The 22,679-nt window shown below is 40.6% G+C and overlaps 1 protein-coding gene across 1 annotated transcript in view; it reads right to left on the bottom strand.

Annotated features, from left to right (window-relative positions):
* Positions 1 to 211: 211 nt before the first annotated feature.
* Positions 212 to 22,679, bottom strand: part of LOC124289437 (disheveled-associated activator of morphogenesis 2-like) — a 128,418-nt gene continuing 105,950 nt past the window's right edge. Inside the window, 11 exon segments of the mRNA XM_046726053.1 lie at positions 212 to 235; positions 15,986 to 16,153; positions 16,942 to 17,073; positions 17,378 to 17,438; positions 17,629 to 17,690; positions 18,369 to 18,583; positions 18,854 to 18,901; positions 18,904 to 18,941; positions 19,120 to 19,226; positions 20,275 to 20,523; positions 21,109 to 21,153. Of these exon segments, the coding sequence (XP_046582009.1) occupies positions 212 to 235; positions 15,986 to 16,153; positions 16,942 to 17,073; positions 17,378 to 17,438; positions 17,629 to 17,690; positions 18,369 to 18,583; positions 18,854 to 18,901; positions 18,904 to 18,941; positions 19,120 to 19,226; positions 20,275 to 20,523; positions 21,109 to 21,153 (1,149 nt within the window).

Raw genomic sequence — 22,679 nt, 5'->3', positions numbered from 1 at the left:
GGTATTAGTATAGATGAATATCATTAGGTAAAAGATTGAAGTGTTCATGTAGGGAGTCCAAAGTGTTCATGTTGGTGGTACAGTGTGTTCATGTAGGTAGTCTGTTCCCAAAATTATCGTCCAGTACTGACTATATAACATTTGTTCTTTTTGTCCATTTTTCTTCAAGGCATTTGGCTTAATGACATCTACACACATGTGAGATCAGAGATCAGAGATCCTTCTTCACTAAAGGCTGGTTTGGACAATAAATTGAATCATCAGTAACAGCAAAGAAGCATCATATTCCAAATTCAATGCATTAACAGCGGATCCTGGTGGACAAGGGATGCAAATCTGCTTCGAATTTTGCACACCTTATACTACTGTGTTACCATGACAAGTATCTGATGAAATGTGCATCAAGATCATGGTGATGGTGGCTGACAGTAAACATGTACAGTGATTTTTTTTTATTTCAAAAGAGTTCAATGCAATGCCACTGCTTTGTGACCAGTACAAACGTCAGCCAACCTGGTTTGTGTACAGGTGTTACAGTCCAGTGGGCAGGGTGTGGCCATGTGCATGTGTACCTGCTGGCTTTTTAAATGGGTGAGTGAGTGAGTTCAGTTTATGCCGCTTTTAGCAATATTCCAGCAATATCATGGCGGGGGACACCAGAAATGGGCTTCACACATCGTACCCATGTTGGGAATCAAACCTGGGTCTTCGGCGTGACAAGCGAACGCTTTAACCACTAGGCTACCCCACCGCTGGACCACTAAGATGCTATGCAGCAGTTGTTATGTCCCCTTAAGTCCCACTGCCAAACAGGGTAACAAAAAGAACCATATTTCAGTGTTTTTTGGTATGATCCATCTGGGCTTCGAACCGAGCAGACAGTCTACCCTCTACACCAGCAAGGCAGTCCTGCTTGAATCAGATTGGCTGCTCAGAAACATGAAATATTCATTAATTGTATTTTCATGAATCATCTACAAATTTACAACTAGATACTTTGTGTGGTAGATCAAGTAGACTGAACATGTATTGACCATGTCTCCAGTCTCAAGGACAGTGCCTACACCATTTTGACATTGTTAACAGCTGTGTGCAATAATAAAACATACAAGACTCCAAGACAGTATGAAGAGTTTTATTTACATATTTGTTTGATCACAGAAATCAACTGAATTCCATGTATGCCAGCTTGACCTTGCCATCTTGACCTGCTAGCCATGCTATATAATACACAAGGTCATTCAACTACTGGAACGCCATTCCCAGTTCATGCACATTTGTCAAAATACCCATTCTACATCCTTCAAACAAAAATATGTAGAATATACTCTACATCTACATTAAATTCATTTGAGATTGGTGGGGTTTTGCTGAGAAAATCTGAAAGAAAAAGTATTAAGCTTGTTACATCCATGACCACTGTTATGCCATGAGGGGGGTGGGGTAGCCTAGTGGTTAAAGCGTTGACTCGTCACGCCGAAGGCTCGGGTTCGATTCCCCACATGGGCACAATGTGTTAAGCCCATTTCTGGTGTCCCCCGCCGTGATATTGCTGGAATATTGCTAAAAGCGGCGTAAAACTAAACTCAGTCAGTCAGTCAGTGTTATGCCATGACAGCATTGTGAAACTGGGCCCAAATTTAGAAAACAATTCAGGATAGTATTATCAAAATAGTATAGTTTAATACTGCTTTTAGCAATATGCCAGCAACTTCATTGAGAGGAACACCAGAAATCTACTTCTTACATCATGATCACCCTTACACCATGATGGAATTGTGAAACTGGGCCCAAATGTAGAAAACAATTCAGGAAAGTATTATCAAAATAGTATAGTTTTATGCTGCTTTTAGTGCTAATCCAGCAATATAATTGAGAGGAACATGAGAAATCTGCTTCAGGCATTGTACCCAAATGGGGAATCAAACTCGTGTCATCTTTAACCACTAGGCTACCCCATTGCCTTTGTTATCAGGTAATTAATCAAACCTGATTGCGATTGTTTGTTTCGAAGTTCTTAGGAAATACAGGAGCATGGCAAATGTGCACAATATTATGTGAAAATGACAACCGAATTAATAACTTAAAGCAGCGTTAAGGTACAGCAATCACATCAAGTAAATCCTACCTCACAACACCTAAGATGTCATAGATATTGGAATAAATTTCCAAATTGTGTATAATCCACTTCAGTAATCAACACCGGCAAAATACCGGAGCAAATTTTCAGGAACTCACATTTTTGACAATACATATGCCATACACAAATATCAAAATATTAGACTGACTGTTACCTGTAGAGTGTCAATCTCAATATGAGCTAGCTCTTCCATACATGGTAATGTGAAAACAACATGTATATTGAAATGCTTATTTGCAAATCATGTACAAAAAGGGTGTATACGTTTAGTGTAGTTATATAAACTCCTGTATATAAACTCAGTCAATTTACATAAGTATAAAATATACAATAAAAACTTGAATACTTGTGACTAGTATGGTTAGTATAATATCAAAATAATCTGTAAATATGAAAACAAGGATGAAAATGGTATAATTTTGGTTTTGATATATTAAATGATGATAACAAATATTCCCTATGATCAGGCATAAGGTTTACATATAGAATAAAGACAATATTTATGGATATACAACTTCCTTATTCTGTATAGGCGACGTTTCGACATTAGAATCTGTCGTAATGTTGCCTATACTGAATAAAGAAGTTGTATAACCATAAAATTGTCCTCATTCTTCATCTCCTCAACTTCTAGAATGCCAATAAAAGAAGTTTACAAATATATTTAACTTGTAGCTCATCTGCTAGGACTTCTCTAGAGATTGAATAAAGTGATTGGTTTCTGGTCCATCAAACCTGCTGAGAGAATGTGGAACATATTTCACTTGTACATGTACTGTATCCATGGAGATTAGAAATAACAAACATGCTTGTATAGTTATTGAGTTTACAACCCAAAAACCAAAAAAACATTGCACTCCATTCCCCATAACCTCCCCTTAAATACTTAAAAAAAATTAAAATAACACACTAATTCTTTTAAGTAAATTACCCACATTCCCCACTGTCAACACCTTGCTTGCTCTGAATATTGACAAAGGAAGGAATGCTTAATAAAACCATTGAGTTAAATTTGTTTTCAGAGATTGGTTGATTGTGAACAAGCTAGCTAAAGCCTTGTGGAAACTGAAACGTTTTTAAGGTACAAGGCAATAAAATACCCCTTTGCTTTCTGTACAAAATCTGGAATATAAACAAAATAGTTTTGGTCTTGGTAGTGGGCACTCATAATGGGAGTGAGTCGTGTTTTACACTTTCAGCAATATTCCAGCAATATCTTGGCAGGATACGCCAGATATGGGCTTCACATATCAGTTACAGATTGACCAAGAAGTTAGACTGGCGTACCAGGTACATACCGGTAGGTTGTTTTATATGGTGAATACGGTAATAATTATCACCTGACTAATTTTCATAAATGGAAACGAGGTATAGAGTGACAGCGATAACTTTCATACAAGGTTAATATGATGATATATGAGAACTCTGTGTAATACGAAAACTGAATCATATGGACTCATTTCACGCTCGGTGAGGGGCAGGTGTAATACAAAAAATGAATCATATGCACTCATTTCACGCTTGGTTAGGGGCAGGTGTAATACAAAAACTGAATCATATGCACTCATTTCATGCTCGGTTAGGGGCAGGTGTAATACAAAAACTGAATCGTATGCACTCATTTCACGCTGCTCGATTAGGGGCATGTATGAGATTTTACATTTCTATGTCTCTGAATGTGTATGAAATCACACATTTGCAACTGCTTGTTGACAATAAGAGTTTATATCTCAAAGATTCCTCTAATTTCCTGTTTTTAATAGTAAAATCAACAAAATATCAACACAAACAAGCACCGTTTTTGTACGAAATTAGACACTTCTGGTACATGTAAAACTAAAATAACAGAAGGTGTCCCATTGACAGATTAACAAGGGTCACGTCAGACAAGAATATCAACATGAGCAACAAAACTTTTCAAAATGTCTGGTTAATGGATTACTTCTATCAATAATCTCAAATCAATTTTTGATCTACCACTACAGAGATGGCCAGGAAACAACAGGTGACATATCCAGAGGACGAGATCATCATTAAGGTGGTTTGATTATGTCGCTAAATTCTCATTTAAGACAGAATCACCCATATTAGTTGTATACTAACATGTAGCACAGTGTTTAATCATTTTTGAAAATAATTTGATTTTTATCCACACCGGGTGTTAATTCCCAATGGAACTGTGAAATCAGTTTGTTCACTAATCTATTACCATGGTTACTGGGATGCACAATTCTAGAATGCAGTTTGGTACTTTCTTTTGTGTCTATTTGTCCAACAGATACTTTCAAACAACCACTATAATACTCATTAAAAATATCAAAGGAACTGGAATTTTTAAACATCTAAAACTGAGAGCAATTTTACATATAAAATGTGCAAAAGCTACCACATTTCATACATGTTTCCACTACAACACTCACGACACTTGACCAGTATTGTCACATATGCCCACGGTATCCTCAAATACTGAGATTCAGCTGATGTACAATCAAAGTTTCAATTTGGGGGACAAAAAATACAAATACTATTCAAGAACCGACAAGTAAATTGACAGGATGAACTGACAAGCTGAAACAGCTTAACAAGCATCATGACTTTCTTGGTACATTCCTAAGCATAATGCCATTTTCTTCTCATTCCTGAACAAACTCTGTTAAAGCTTCAAACAATTATTTTGAAGGGAAAAGGTGATATTTTACAATCTCGTCTTCCACTAAACAGATTTACATGGAAACTGTATATTGCACAATAGTTTCAGGAACAGTCATGTACCACAAAGATTCAACAAGAGTGCTCACACATCTTCAAACTGAACCAAGATGCATCAGCATGTCTGGCCAGTGCATAGGTCCTCAGCACTCAACACTTCTAAACAATATCTACGATATGAGTGAGTGAGTGAGTGAATGATTTGTATGCCTCTTTGCAATATTCAACCAATGTTAAGAGAGTAGACACCAATAATGGATGATAAACAATGTGCCCATATTCAGAATCAAACCTGGGTCAAAGGCTGGAAGAGAAAACACTTACCCACTGGGCTAGTCTAATATTAGTATCCAAGAAGAGCAAACTTTTATCAATATTTTCTTATATCATTAAGTTCATCCAATCCCTTGATAGTGCAATCCCTCCCTGGTACAGTGAGTTTGTTTTAATTCAGTAGCTGAAACCGAAAAATATCACACTTTTTAACAGAAAGATGTTGGCTGTAGATGTGAGCACTATGGAAAGTGTCCTTGAGTGAGTGAGTGAGTTCAGTTTTATGCCACACTCAGCAATATTCCAGCTAAATGGTGGCGGTCTGTAAATAATTGAGTCTAGACCATACAATCCAGGGATCAACAGCACAAACATCGATCTAAGCTGTTGGGATATGATGACATGAGTAAACCCAGTCAGCGAGCCTGACTACCCGATCCCATTAGTCGCCTCTTACGACAAGCATGGGTTACTGAAGATCAATTCTAACCTGGACCTTCACGGGTCAAAGTGTCCTTGATGTAAACAATGGTTGAGTAGCTTGGTTGTAGATCTGCCTCACCAAAGATCTGGGTTTGGTTCTGCACATGGGTACAACATGTGAACCCTAACCTTTGTGCCACTGCCATTAATATGGCTAGAATAATGTACAAAGTGACATCCAACCCAAGTTCACTCACTAACTCTCTCAAGCTAGTGTAGGCTCAGTACTGAAGGTATACAGTTGACAAGATTCAATATATAAACTCACTGAAATCAACCTTTACATTAACTTTGATACTTAGGATTGAAACATGCTAACAGATATATATGACATGTTCACGCTGCATGTTTACAATAGAGGAAATACATTTCATTTGGAAAAATTTACATACCAAATAACTTCAAAGCTAATTTGACATTTTTTATGAAGTCTTGTAGGTCCAACATGACTAAAACCTCACATGTGGGGGTATTCAGTACAATACAAACAAATAACAGTTGCACATGTTTTGAGCCCTCGGATGTGAGGGCTTACAATATGTTACTTTGGGTATAATAAACACTGTGTAAAGCACATAATCATATTTCACTTCATGTTACATAATTTATCTGGTCAAACTTGCAAGAAGCAATCACCACTAGACCAATTAAAAGACATTCTCAATTTATGACAGGCGAGTGCAACAGACTTTAAGTAACACCAACAAATATGTATACTTCATATAGTTGTAGCGAGGTATTCATAGACATGTAATGCTGATAGTTATCCAAAAACTACAGAAAGTGATACCAGAAATTATTTGAGTGAAAGTTAGAATGAAAAATTACATAACTCCTACAACATAATGTTTTTCCATTTTCTGTGATATGCATCAGTGTATAGAAACCTTCAAAATATGAGAAAAAGATTTTATTCGCAGCTAAAAAATATTTTTCTGTAAATATGTTTCACCAAAATGTCATTTGGAAACTACAAGCATATCATTAAAGAATTGCCAGATGTTCATACAATCTAAATTGTTCTCAAAACTACCTGAATATCTGGTACAGTTTGTAACATAAATAAGATTGATATGTGATATCTTCGAAATATGACAAAGAGTTTGGCACAGGAAGTGATCTTAGCCCAACTACTGTTATTGAAACACTACCTTACCACAGATCTGTGATGATCTCAGCAATAAGATCTCTCAATGGAGATCAAGGGGTAACATAACGCATAGTGTGTGCTTGGACAAAGAGATGAGATGTTGAAACAGCAAACAAGATTACATTTTTTCGCCTCTGGCAGGGAGTGAAAATTGTTTAATGCCGCAAATTTTGCAGCTATTAGCATCTGGCAGGAGCAATTGAGTTGGCCATGATTATTATTCTGAGTTTGACACATATATGAGGAAACCCCAAATCATGATTCAAAGATTTTTTCAGCTTTGTGGAAAGCAGTAGTTACAGGTATGGTGTCACATACTCTCATTAACATTTAAGTCTGCAATAGGATCAACAGGTCCTAGCAGTGCTAAGGGACATAACTCTTCATAGAAAACTGTGCTGCATCAGTTCACAGGTTTAGGTGTGTCTCCTTTAAGTATAAACACAGCTATATATTCTTACTCCCCCTCACTCACTGAACAGCTTGTTGGTTCTGGGCCAGGAATGTTACTCTTGGTGCTTGGTTATAGCAAAACCAAATTGTTTTGTGCCCATTGTCATGGCAATATTAACAAAAAAAATACATATTTATAATATCAAAGCCTTTAGGGATGTCTGCTGTTAAGACCACTGTGAAAGTGTTGTTCATGTAAGTGAACTAATTCTCATTCTGGTGAAATATATAAATGCACCATCTTTATTGATTAGAATATTACAAAACATTCTTGAAACTCTTTCTACAGACTAGCAGACATTCATAAAGTACAAATAATTGGTGTCTTGATATGTGTGTATACTCAAAGAATATAATCAGGGCTCGATTTTAGAGATGTTAACCTTCTTGCACCAGGTGCAACCTACAATAAAAACCTGGTTGCACCAGCCAAATTCCAGTTGCACTGCTTTTACTACAATATGCAATGTGGTGCAAGTTGACTAATATCTGGAAGTTAGACTAATAACTGGGTTGCCAAAATTGTAATATTGGGTTGCACCAGTGCAAGTAACAAAACACTAAATCAAGCCTTGAGATAGATATCATCTTTTTATCATATATTAGGAATTGACATGGATTCATTTGGCTACTATTTGCTGGAGAACTAATGTTTGAACACTGAAGTGGAGCACGACTGACAAAATGGGAGCACATTCATTACAGAACACAATAGACCATATGCTCTCTTTCTAGGAATGTAGACGCTAGCAGCTTCACACAACATACAACTCGCTGTGCTAGATGGAACTGGATCGATGGTAACACAACCATGTTCAGCCCTTCAGTTGCAGACCAGATTGTTTTATCCATACTGATGTTGATCTTCAAGGTGGTGAAGCTCCTCACAGTGGTACTATATTCTTTGCACTCTCTATACTGTAAGGAGAGAAGATGTCACACACTTGGATGGAGCTTGCAATATGAATGATGCTCCTCACAGTGATACCATAATCTTGGCACTCTCTATGCTTCAGACAGAGAAGATGTCACACACTGGGATGGAGCTTGCAATATGAATGAAGCTCCTCACAGTGATACCATAATCTTGGCACTCTCTATGCTTCAGACAGAGAAGATGTCACACACTGGGATGGAGCTTGCAATATGAATGAAGCTCCTCACAGTGATACCATTCTTATACTCTTATGCAGACTGTCTGGGATAGCTTGCAAGATGAGACAGATGCCACACTGGGAATGAGCTTGAATTTTGAATGAAGCCCTGAGAGAGATGGGCCCTGCGATGGAGCTTCTTATGTTGTGACCATGGTCTTGAATCATATACAGCCACATTTACCCATAATACCACAGGATCATCAGATCGTGGCATTTCACTGATATTACACTATGGCACTCTGGGCCTTCAAAGCTAGCACCTCAGGAGAACTTTCAAGGGCAGTATCTACAGATAACACAAATGATTTGGTTTGGTTCTGTCTGGCATCTGGCATCTAAAGTACAGTGATGTTGCATCTCCAACGAGATTGCTATAGCACATATCCAGTGAGATTTGACTAACATACCATCCATCTCTGCTCTCATCCATGATCCAGCGATTCTTTGATATGCTGTGTGTATTGGTTGGCTGTTATCAATGAATGTTGTACCTGAGTGATGTCCTTCTTTTGCAACTATGTCCGTGTACAACACTCTCCATCTCAATCGAGGCACAGTGCCTCCACTGACAGTACTGTGTCTTCTTTTGGGTCCATGACCAACAAAATAAATGTAATTTTTAGAGTAAAATTGATATTTTATACTTATCCTGACTCATGCTCTTTTGCTTGTCTTCTTCTTCTTGCGAACATAGTGGAACACTTGTATCTCCTTATTTGAAGCTCCCTTCAAAATAAAATCACTAATTGGTACTCACCACGAGTTGCTCCCCTTTGCTTCCCCTGGCGGGAAAGGTGTCGCCACCCTCTGGCCATGTGCTCCACTCTCTCCTGATTTAGCGAGCCCAACACTTGAATTTACAGGGAAATCCAAAGTGTTATGTGGGGAGGATGGGAGGGCTAACCTCATGAGTCAGGATAAGTATAAAATATCAATTTTACTCTAAAAATTACATATTTTTCCTTATCCTGACTCATGCTCTTTTGCTTGTAGCATCCTCGAGCAGGAGGTGGGTAACAGAATACTTTGGATTTATAATTAGTGATTTTGTATAGATATACTGTAATATCCCCTCACAGGGAACTTCATGAAGGCTTAGATTTAGGATGTTTCCTGTATAAAGAAAACCATAGGTTATATAAAGCCATTAAAGGGAATTACATTATGAATATATTGAACAATACATATAAATTATATATATATATATAGGTGACTCTGATAGAGGCACTGAAATTGACTATACCAAAGTATATGCTTAAGGTTGAATACTTAAGCTGAACATATATACATAGCCCTAAAACTCCATTAGAGTTATAAGCTAGATGAGTATGTATAAAATACATATTAATCTTGTGAGGATAATATTTTAAGCCCTCACGAGGGACTGTCAGTTGCTGGCGAGGACCAGTGGTCGAAATGGTGAATGCCAGAGACATCTTCTGTAGTGATGTCTCTCAGGTAGTGATTAGCAAATACCATGTTAGATTTCCAATAGCATCCTTCCATAATCGTGTTCAAGGAACAGTTACGTGTAGAGTAGAGGGTAGAGGCCAGTGCCCTGATCTCATGTGGATTTGATGCTGTTGGTGGGTCCAAGCCTGCTGCCTTGTAGGCGCTGAGGAGAATGACAGTCCTTATCCAAATAGATATTGTGGTCCGTGACACTTCTGTTTGATTAAGTGGCGATAAGGGGATGAATAAGCGTTTGAGAAATCTTCTCCTTGTTTTGGATCGTCGTAAATAAAACTTTGGCTCTTACGGACACAGTGATAGGTCTTGTGTATCTTGTGATCGAGAATAGAGGATAAGCGCCGGGATGTGGAATAATCTGTCTGGTTGACCTGGCAGTTGATTTTTCGCGATGAAATCCCATCTTAATCCGAGGAGTGCTGTGTTATGATTGTCATCAAACTGTATCCTCTCGTAATCCAGGCGTGAATTTCAGACATTCTTGCTGCTGTGGCTAGCGATAGCAGAAACAGTGTTTTCTGTGAGAGAAATTCAAAGTTTGTCGATTCCAAAGGTTCATAGACCTCACTTTCGTGAGGTGTTGTAACACTACATTCAGATCCCAAGCTGGCGTGGAACTTCGCTTTTGGTCCTCAATCGGAAAGCTTCGTAGTAAGGCCAGTAACTCTGGAGATCTTGTCAATTTGACACCCGTTCTCATGGTGATTACAGAACTAAAGCGGCAAGATATGTTGATATCGTTGAACCTTTTAAATGTTTGTTTTGGCGTAGGTAACACAAATAGTCTGCCACTTGAGGTTGTGAAGCCTCTCTTGCTGTAAACCCTTTCTTTGTTGCATAATTTTGAAACTGTGCCACTTGTCGTCGGTACAAGTTCACGAGTTGAGTAGCGTAAAACAAAGCGTGACTGCTTTTGCCGCCCTGGCAGAATATCCTCTCTTGTTTAAAACACATTTGTATACAGTCCATGCGTGTAGTTGGAACATTGCTGGGTTTCCGTGCACTTGTTTGGTGTGAGGATGAATTAACAGGTTTTGCGGCTTGGGTAGCTCCAGTGTTGGTTGACCGATTTCTTGAATTAGTATGGGAAACCACGTTCTGGCCGACCAGTAGTAGCGACCAAAGTGAGTTGTAGGCTCTGTGTTTGTCTGATTTTCTGTAATACTTGAGGTATTATTGCTGGCGTGAAGCGTCGCGCGTGAGGCCTTCCATGATAGACTTAGGCGTCCGTTGCCCAAGCTTGGGGTCTGGGACTGGTGACCACGAATGTCGGTAGCTGATTGTTGAATCGGCGTGGCGAATAGGTCTATTAGCGGCTCCTAATTGCTTGATTATCTGTGCAAAAATTTCCCTGTTGATCATCCACTCTGTCGGTGATGGTAGATGAGGCCGAGAGGCGTCTGCTAGTATATTTCTGGCTCGGGAATGTGCACTGCTCTGACATGTAGATTTAGATCTTGTATTAAATCGAACAGTTGAAAGCTTAGGTTCAAAAGGTTCATCGATCTCGTTGAGCCTTGCTTGTTTATGTAGAAACGCCACTGTCGAATTGTCTGTATGGATCATTAAGTGGCGCATTTTGTAGAAATGTGCTCCAATGTAGAATGGCGTTGATTACAGCTTTCATTTCTAGACTGTTTATATGGAGTTTGCATTCTTGCTGATTCCATAACCCTGATATCGTGTGGTTGGTGAGATGAGCTCCCCAACCTTGGAGTAACAGCGTCTACATACAGATGGGTTTTGTATTCCTGCTCTGCTAAACAAATCCCTTCGCAGACATTCGATTTCTTGGTCCACCATAGTAGATGCGGTCTGAGATGTTTGGTAGACTGAATGGTTGTACATCGTTGAGATGTCGTTGATGAGACCTGTAGGGGGCGTAACTGTAATCTGCCTGTGACAGTCATGTCTTGGGCTGATGTGAGAAGACCTAGTAGGCTCTGCCATTGTCGCAGTGGTAGCGGAGAGAGTAGAGCTGGTGGAATGGTCTGCTGTATCTTGAGCCAGCGGTCTTCTGGTACCATAATACGGTTTGCGATTTGTGATGAATCGAATACCTAGGAACTGCAGGTCTTGCGATGGTACTAGGTCCGACTTGCGTAAGTTTACTAACCAACCTAGTTGTGTTAGTAGCTTTATGATGTAATTTAACTGTAGTTTGAGGCGCAGTGGATCTTGATCTACTTGTATCCCGTCGTCGAGGTAAAAGCGCTCGTAGCCCTTGGCGATGTAGAAATTTGATAATCGGTTTTCGTTATCCTCGTGAATAGCCAGGGGCTGATGATATTCGAATGGGAAGTACTTTCCACTGGTAATGTAGCCCTTCTAGAGTAAATCGTAGGTATTTCCTGGAATCGGGATGAATGGGGATGTGCAGGTAGGCATCCTGTAGATCTATGCTGCCCATGTAGTCCATAGGGCCGAATCATCTGGCGTAACTGAGGTAAATGTATCATCTTGAAACCGGTGGTTTCGTAGATAGTTCTTGTTGAAAAAGCTCATGTTGTAGATGAGTCTGTATTTCTCCGTGGAGTTTTTCTTGGGAACTAGGAAAACTGGGGAGTAGAAACCTGGTTCGGCGTTTGCTTGATCTATTACTTCTATGGCCTGTTTGGATAGGAGTGATGAAACAGCCTCTCTTATCTTTGGTAGTTGTTAAGCTTGTAAATCGAACTTGGGGGTTTGATTGTCAGCGGAGGCTTAGCCTGTAGAGGGATCTGAAATCCGTGTTGAAGAATGTTGGAGGCGTAAGGGTCTTGCAATATTCCCCAGTTTTCCCAGTGTAGTTGGGCGTCCACCCACTTGAGCTGGCTGTACTGGAGCGGCTGGGGTGGAAGACTCCAGTCGTTCGAACCTGTGTTTCAGCGTCTATAATTGCGGGAACCTCTGGGTGTCCTGCCTCTTCCTGATCCTCCTCTATAGTTGCCATATGGGCGTGACGAAAGAATCTTACCTCTAGAGCTGGCTATCTTCCTGTCTCTTGCTCTTTGTAGGCCCGTGAACTTAGATCTGCCTGAGTATCTTTGTGAAGTCTGGCGAATGGCGCTGGCTAGTGTGTCCATCGATCTAATCATAAGGACTTCCCTGGAATCCTTAGAGACTTCCTTGGCGACTTTGTCGATTTCTCCGTCAAAGATGGATGTTGTCGACCGCGGGGCTGTATAAAGTGGGGCTGTAAAGTTCTCCCCAATTACAGGAGGCGAGGAGGCCTTGGACGACGAGCTAAGGTCAGTGCTGCTGAAACAGATGTAAGATGATCCGTTAAAACTGCTGATCTTTCTTTTGCATAAGTAAGGCAGAATAAATCATTCTATCATCTTCCGTCGTGGAATCCGGAATCTAGTAATAAGAGTCTCATTGATCGTCCTAGATCTATTTAACCCAAAGAACATCACGTCTCGTCATGGTTTCTATATGAGCCAACTTGCGATCATCCATCTTGTAAATCTTGTTCTTTACATCGCTGATGATCTTATAGTTCTCATCGATGTCCTGGGCCTTGTAGAAGGAGTCCATGTTATCGTGGAGAACTTCTTGGCGAAAGTTGGGCAGATGTGGTATCTGAACTTTTCGTAGCTTTCTGGAAAGCTGCATCTAGATTCTGTGGCACTGCATGTCCAGGTCGATCGGGGTAGAGTGATTGCATCTGGATCATCTTCCTTCATCAAATCGTCTAAGCTGTATTGCCACTTTTAGATGGTGATGTGAGATCTAGGTTATTGACCATCAATACCGTATCTCTGCATCAGAAAATATGATTCCTCCATCATCCTCAAAACCATCATCATTAACAAATTGTAGATGCTCGCCGGGACTGCGTGTAGCTGTCTGTATATCTGATGAGGTTTGTGGCGATCTAGTTGACTTGTCGCGCTCTATGTGGAGATCTGGCGGGTGATCGACCTGGTGATGAGCGAAGTGGAGATCGTCTATGGGATGATCTTCGGAGACTTGTGAGGTGAATGTTGATAGCCAGCGAAGCTCTTGGCAGTCCCTCGATGTTCTTCTAGATGATGAGGATCTGGAATCATATGTCCTTAGCGAATGAATGCCAGCGAAGCTTCATTCGCGTCGGTCGGGGATCGATGATATGATGACCCAGCGAAGGCCTCCGTGATGTCTGATGGTCTGAGTCCATATCTAGAGATGAAATCGAAGATGGTGATGATCTCTCCGCCTTAGCGAAGGCCGCCAGCGAAGAGCTGTACATCTAGGTCGCCGTCAAGGTGGTCGCGGGACTTCCTTAGCGAAGGTGACATCGTCTTGGCTGCTACGTTGGCGGGGGTGCCTCTGGGGTGCTGTCACGTTGGAGCCAGCGAAGGCTTCGGACCCTGCTGCGCAGTTTGTAGTGGTCCTCCATGATGTTCATAATCTGCGCATCATGTCTTCTGGGATGATCTGTGGCCGAAGTCGTCGGCGTCTTTTCTGCGATGGGGTTCACATCAATGGCGTCTGGCGTCGGTGTAGAGCATCAGGCTGCATGGTGATCTCTGCAGAAGTCACAGTCGCTGACACCGGTCGCTTCTTCTGCGTAAAGTCGGGGATGATTATCGGCTGATCATCGTAGAGAGCCCAATTCTGCTGCTGGAGCGATCTCGGCTGAAAGTTCTTGCTGTCTTCGTGAATTTCCCTTTGGAAGTCTGCGCTGCCCTGGAGTGTCCTCAATCTGCGTTGAGGCGGCGATGAGGCCCTCTTAGACTTGGTCTGCAATGGCGGGATGTCTGGGGAGGCGGTCGTTTCTTCGAGGTAGCGGACTCGTCCCACGTTCCTCTGCCGCGGGGTCTCTAGCAGAACACCAGGCGGGAGAGGGTCGATCGCTAGCAGCTGACTGGATGGAATATCTGGACTCTCTGCCATGTTTTGCCCTTGTTTGCGTGATCTATCTGCATGCGTCTTAAAGGCATAAAGATGATATTTATTAAATGCAGAATGAGATAAATTAATGCAGTAACTGCAGCGTGAATTAAGCGCTGCAGTAGAACAACTAGGGCATATTACATGTGGATGGGAGGCAGAAAAGCGTAATCTACAAATCGTACAGATTTTCATCAGCGTAAAGCTAGCTGAACAATCGCGAATACCGTGAATAAACAGTAGAAATCGATAATTAATCAATACAAATAGTAAAGGATACTAGCTATACCTCTATAGTAACCTATGAGGAGGTAAAACTAAGAGATTATCAAAGGATATGGTGTGTAAGGAGACACAAGGCTCTCACATCCTGCTCACTGGGAAGAAGAAGGAGAGTGAAGCACATGGCCAGAGGGTGGCGACACCTTTCCGCCAGGGGAGACAAAGGGAGCAACTTCGTGGTGAGTACCAATTAGTGATTTTATTTTGAAGGGGCTTCAAATAAGGAGATACAAGTGTTCCACTATGTTTAGCAAGAAGAAGAAGACAAGCAAAAGAGCATGAGTCAGGATAAGGAAAACTCACCACAATCATCATCATCACCCTCACCACCATCACCCTCATCACCCTCACCACAATCATCACCACCCTCACCACAATCATCAACACCCTCACCACAATCATCAACACCCTCACCACAATCATCATCACCACCCTCACCACCATCATCATCACAATCATCATCATCCTCACCACAATCATCATCACCACCCTCACCACCATCATCATCACAATCATCATCATCCTCACCACAATCATCATCACCACCCTCACCACAATCATCACCACCCTCACCACAATCATCATCACCCTCACACAATCATCATCATCATCATCATCACCCTCACCACAATCATCATCATCATCATCACCACAATCATCATCACCCTCACCACAATCATCATCACCCTCACCACAATCATCATCACCACAATCATCATCATCATCAGAATCACCACTACCATCATCATCATCATGATGTCATATCACACACACACACACACACACACACACACACTAACACTAACACTAACACTAACACTAACACTAACACTAAGGTTCACAATGTGTATCCTACTCCTCCACGAATGTTATAACTCACCTGTACCCAAAACCCTTCCCGGAGGTCATATTTCACAATATCTACCCAACCCCAACCCCAGAGTTAAAATCTAAACTGTTTCCAGAAATGTAGCATGGCTTCATTATATCGCACTTGCACCTGGCTATTACCTGATCCTCAATTTTGGCCCTCTTCTCCTCCTCCTCCTTCTGTTTCCTCATCTTCTCATTCTCCAGACGGGCATCGGTAAAGGTGGTCATGAACAGATCAAATGTCCCGAAGAATTCGTCTGGTTGTACCTTGTTCTCCTCAGCGTAAGTCTTCAGAGTCATCTCATACTGAAACACACACACTTCTTTGTTGTAGTTTGCATTATCATCCTAACCTTAATCAGAAACTAGTCACTGCTGGCCTTGGTGGACCTGTTGGCTTGGTGTTTCATATTTTCCTGACAACCACCCAGCCAACATAACAATTTTGCATAGTAACCATCCTCCCCCCACCCCAAATACTCGAAACTATTTTTTATTTTCAGCCATCCCACATAGTAAATGACTAGTTCTTAAATAGGTTAAATTTATAAAAACAACTGTGATAATGTTTCACTTTCACAACGCATAAGATTGTGAGTGAGTGAGTGAGTGAGTATGGTTTTACACTGCTTTTAACAATATTCCAGCAATATCACAGCTGGGGACACCAGAAATGGGCTTCACACATTGTACCCATGTGGAGAATCGAACCCTGGTCTTCAGCGTGACTTCTGGTGTCACGTGATCCCCGCCGTGATATTGCTGGAATATTGCTAAAAGCGGCATACAAACCATACTCACTCACTCACTCTTTTCGGTGTGACTAGCGGATGCTTTAACCATTAGGCTACCCCACCGCCCCCAACTCATAAGATAATAGTATCTGAATCACACTCATTTAATATCTATTTCTCACTCAAGTGCTGACACACTATTGATGACCCTGAACCTACAATTAGCACATCCTGGCACAGCTAAGGAAGACAACCCATTGGTCATAGAGATCATGGACACTGAATTTGAGGAAAACTCATGATCATGAGTATGGCTTTTTTATAATTTGGGTCATCTGGGATCTTGGTTCTGTAGCTCACCTTTGTCTTCATGTCAGTGTAAGAGTCCTCCACCTCAGAGAAGTTGTAGGCTGCGATGGTACAGAAGTCTCCCATCACAGACACAAACCTGTCCTGACTATTGTAAGACTGGTTCCGGAAAAACTCCATCTCCTAGAAGGGTAATGTCAAATGTAAGAGCAAATCAATGGTGAAAATTAATTAATTGCTTAATAATTAACTTCTTTCTTTGAGTACAATAGTCACTCATTAGCCTCTTAATTATTGTTTGATCCACGAACGTATTTTAATTGCACTGATGCTCACGATGTCAGGCACTGGGTTGCCTGGTCCAGCCTTGCATGTATGTAGACAGCCATAATAATGCTGAAATACTGCTGAGTGCAGTGTTAAAAAACAAACAAGTTATTTTATCACCTCTGTGCACAATGACCATATTCACTTATATAACGCTTACCTTCTCAATATTTGCAAGTCCAGATTTGAGTGCTGCTATTTCCTTGTCCAGATCTGAAAAACTGTAACATTGATGTTGGTTAGTACACTGACAATATTACCAATTCTGACACAATACTTTTGTAAATTTAGCAAAACACTTAGATTCAAATCATAAGACAACATCAAATACTGATGACATAGTATGGAGCAATAACATTTATTCTCAGAAGATAATTGTTTCCTAGATCAGTAACCTGAGTTAATACTTACTTGACCTTTGCGGCATCTCGGACATTTGACAAATCTCCCTCGATCTTCAAAACATCGGGGAACTGGAAACAAAATAAAACTTCTATTAAGTAAGCCATTTAATCAATGCTGTTGTCATACTACAAAATGTGAGGACCTGAATCAGACAAATGAGTCATTGATCCTTGTAGGCAAATGTCATAGGTGACACACGAGATGAGATGACATCACATCACAGTTTCCTCTCTAGGTACCCATATGTCTTATAATAAAAGATCATTTTCATGCAAACCATCCTAGTGATTAAAGCATTCCTAGTGGTTAAAGCATTCCTAGTGGTTAAAACATTCCCAGTGGTTAAAGCATTCCCAGTGGTTAAAGCGTTGCTAGTGGTTAAAGCATCGCTAGTGGTTAAAGCATTGCTAGTGGTTAAAGCATTCCTAGTGGTTAAAGCATTCCTAGTGATTAAAGCATTCCTAGTGGTTAAAGCATTCCTAGTGGTTAAAGCATTCCTAGTGGTTAAAGCATTGCCATTGGTAACCCATTGCTCCAAGGGAGGCCACTAGTTTTACAGAATGACTTTCCCAAAATAAAAGGAACTGCCAGTCATTGGTTTGAATCCCAGATTCACCCTGGTTATGGTTTGTCTGTTCCATATCAGTAGGGGCAGTGGGTTAGCCTAGCGGTTAAAGCAGTTAATAAACTCACTCCCTCACACAAGCAAACCCAAATTTATCACCATCACTACCAGTGGGACCTACCTTCTTCTCAAGAACCTCGACCAGATAGTGAAGGAGTGTTACATTCTTATTGATGGAGGACTTGGTGTCGATGATCTTATTGAGACTGGTCATCCTGAAGCCAGATGCGTTCCCCCTCTGTCCCCGATTCATGTAGTTGCCGAACGCCAGCACCAGCTCTAAGAGCTTCTTTAGCTTCCGGCTACGTAGCACTTGCTTAGAAGCTTCAAACACAGCTGCAAGTAAGATAATAGGGTCAACTTCAGACAACATTACATTTGGAACAGATGTTAAGTTTGGGACTACACTTTCTCAGTAAAGTACAGATTCTAGTACTTTTATTGGGTTGAGTCCCATCTGGGAATCGGAACCACACCCTCAGAGTCAGGAATTCATGTTGCACACCAGCGACTAGCAGTTCATGTGTGCTACTTCATATTCCAGAGCATCTCAGTAAAAATGCATCTCAGTATATCTCTCAACTACTTGGACTTGCAAACACTCACCTTCTACTTTATTTTTACAATCTCCTCGTCTGTCTTGGAATTTCTTTTGAAGTAGAGGGCTTTCAATCTTTGTTCATAATGCACAATTCTGGAAAGTAAATACGAACGATGTAGACATCCTCACAAGACATAAAACAGTAGAGTCTACAATATCAGACATACTGGAATCATCCGACAGTCATTAGTCTGCTAAATCAACTGATTCTGCCCTGAACTACCCCAGGAATGCTATTCTACGGACAGTGTCTGACAGATGTGTACAGTACCTGCTCATCTCATACAGGAAGCGGTCAGCGCGGGCCATGTGCTCCAGGTCATGACTCAGTTCACTCAGAAGCTGGGACTCCTCGGTAGTTGGTATAAACTTGAGAAGCTGCAACATGGTGCCCATCCAAATACATTCAAAACCAATAAATGTCTAACAAAGCTCATAGTGACATCAACTGCAGCATGTTACCTAAATATCCTGGAAATCTTAATTAATGGTAATTAGGGGTGAAACGATAGACCGCGGTATTAGTAGAACCGTGGTATTTTGCCTTCTGTTCGGTGTACAGTAATGCAATCCAAAGATTCGGTATTTTTGGTTTTTTCGTACCGTCATGTTATTGATCTTGTTAAACCTTTTCTAAAATGTCTACAAATCGAACCATTTGGTCAAAATCTGTAAGGTTTGGCTCTTGTCATTTTCTGCATTGTGATCATATCTCATATACCGAACCGAAACAGACCAAACTGAAGGCCTTGTACAACAATACGTACCGAATCATGGAAAGAGTGTAATGTCACCCCTAATGGTAATGGACTCTGTTTGTAGCGTTTATGATATTGTTATGAAACTACGGTATGTTTATTTGAAAGAGAAGATCAACTACAGACTAATAAGTCCATATACCCAGTAAAAGGTTCCCAGTCAGATTTTCCAATGACATCCTCATTCACTGCCATCGATTATTATGACAGTTCTTGTGGGTGAACCTAATACTGTACAGTGGTTTATGTTATTTGTCACCTCCTACAGAATTGTCTCAAACATTTAAATCTGATCTTGCATGATGGTGACAGCCACACAAGGGTTGTCTTTTATTCCACATCTCAGATGGAATATTCATCAAACATTCAAGCTGATCTTTACGCTGGTTGAGAAGGGACATTGTGAGTGAGTGAGTGAATTTAGTTTTACGCCGCACTCAGCACTATTCCAATTTACAGAGTGAAGAAGTTAAATAATAACATCAAACGAGACAGGGATGACACATGATGAGAGAACTATAGCATGAGACAACCAAGGTTAGCATGAGAGGAGAAAGTATTAGTATGAGATGAGAAAGTTATAGTATGAGATGAGAAAGTATAGGATGAGATGAGAAAGAATAGCATGAGATGAGAAAGTGATAGCATGAGACGTGAAAGAATCCTACCTGTTCCACCATGTCTTTAGGGAGATCTTCACTGGAGTCGACATTCATGATGGCCCGACGTAGCTCCTCGTTGCTGAGTTTGATCTTTGACAGGAGGATAGTACAGTTCTGGGCCCGCCTCCCATCAATCACCGTCAGCTCTTTGACCTTGGGTTTCACGTTCTTCGTGTCCTCCTCCCCATCACCGCGGTGATGCTGGTAGGCGGAGAAGGTCTTCTCGAAGTCTGTGAGATCTAGCATGCTGTATAGCTGCAACAATGAGAGAGAGGAGGTGGTTTAAATGAAAAGTACCACTGCTCATTGGTTTAACAACAGTTTTCAACATCTACAACCTGCTTCACTGCGATTTGCTCCCTAAAACAGGTAACTATGATTTTACACAGTTTTTAGCAATATTTCAGCAATATCCTGACATCAGAAAAAAACTTGTAACCATGTTGGGAATCAAACCCATGTCATCAGCTTGAGGAGCAAATGCCTAACCACTTGGCTACCCTCTGGGATTCAAACACATGTCATCAGCTTGAGGAGCAAATGCCTAACCACTTGGCTACCCTCTGGGATTCAAACCCATGTCATCAGCTTGAGGAGCAAATGCCTAACCACTTGGCTACCCTCTGGGATTCAAACCCAAAATAAACAAACCCAGGCAGCTAAGGGATGCAATAATACTGAGCAAGTTTCAGCATCAAAGACCACCAGATCCTTCATAATGAACAAATAATATTAAGCCTTGCATCTTATTTGTTGCTGCAATATCAAAACTGACTTTCATATGACTACATAGAAAATACCTTTAAACTACAAAATACCTTGTAATAAGAGTGAATTTACCTTAGTATCATCGAGATCCTTCCACACTGTTCCTGCAATCTTATTCTGAAATGCAATACAATCCATTAGTTTCCCACTTACTCCCCTCTGAAAATACTTTGGCAGAAAGATGGTTTGGACGATCCTAAATGTGCAGGTGCAAGTAAAAGTGTTCTGTTCATGATGATATGGGTAAGCAGGAAGAAAATTCCTTAGGCTATGTTTAAACTTCCCTGACATTCTGTCATGGACATAGTCGAAATTAGTGGGCAAGGCTCAACTTCTTTTCACATTCATTTGGAATTAAATGCAATAATGCCAATGTTAAGCCAATTACATTAGTTACCCTTCTTAAAGTTAAACTACTAAGTCAAGACTTCTCAATATCATTTGGATTCCTCTGATCCACCCACCGTTGTGGTATAATCTGTACAGACAATTTGTTTGAGTGGCATTTTAGATGTTGTGATGTACAATATTGAACAAACTCTATGGATAACAAGATCGTATGAATTGCCATGTCTCTCACGAAATAAAGACTTTGTTATTCATAAAGTTTGTTCAATATTGTACAGACAATGTACGCAATGATCTGTAGGGAAAAAACGGTGGTGTTTTCAGGCAATGACTATGTATGTTTAGGGCAATATTTAAGAAATACACTTCGCTCTACCACCATGTATAGTGTGATAAAACACACTTTTGCCCTGAACTATTATAGTTAAAAGCGAGGGCGCTTGCGTCCTCGTGCTTTCTTTCTATAATAGTTCAGGAGAAGTTTTCTAAGATGCCAAATTTAATACTTTCTAAAGATAATTACGATTAATTTAAGGCAGAAAACAAACGACGGTGTCGGTGACCTAAATTAAGAATCCTTGCACAGGGCTAACTGGCTGTTCTATTGATGTGTCTGCCCCCTACGTTAAGACGAGCGTTACCAGAAAAAAACAAATGATAACAGTTTGATGGCGGTTTACGTTCGGATTAAATATCTTCTCTGAATTATTTTAATTACATCTGTCATTAACGTAAACCATATGGGGCAATATGAACATTGCATTTCTACTACCAGCGTAAAGTTTAGATCAGTACATCCAGAGGAAGTTGAGTAGTCAGCGACATTCCACAATTGCATTGTGGGAATGTAAACATTACTGAGCGTTACCGTGTCACTGAAAACTTGTGAGTCGAAATGGCACATTTTAACCGTCGTAAAACATAAACGTAATGTTTCCACCAGTGATGTTAGCTGCGTGAAGCAACAGCGAACCAAGAAACTGGATGCAACGGTGTAGTTTACTGTAGGAGGCCGTACGAGGCGATGACAACTGACATGCATCGTGACGTCGCTTACATTGTGACGTAATGTAAAATGATTCGATTACGAGGGGGCACACTAGAATGGCGGAGTGAAAGGATAACGTCATTCAATTGTTACGTCATCAAAAAACTATACCTTTATTGTCTGATAACGTGGTTTTTTTTCGATTGTTCTAACCACTAGGCATCTTAGAATTTCCAATAGTGACATGGAGGTGTAAGGGAATATACACTAGAGTTCATGTATTCTATCAAACATAGAAAGAAAGGAG

The sequence above is a fragment of the Haliotis rubra genome, unplaced genomic scaffold, assembly GCF_003918875.1.
Source record: "Haliotis rubra isolate DU_JTF1 unplaced genomic scaffold, ASM391887v1 Scf441, whole genome shotgun sequence".
In the NCBI taxonomy this organism is placed as follows: Eukaryota; Metazoa; Mollusca; class Gastropoda; order Lepetellida; family Haliotidae; genus Haliotis; species Haliotis rubra.
Note: the sequence above shows the minus strand (reverse complement) of the source record. Positions and strands in the feature narration are given on the sequence as shown.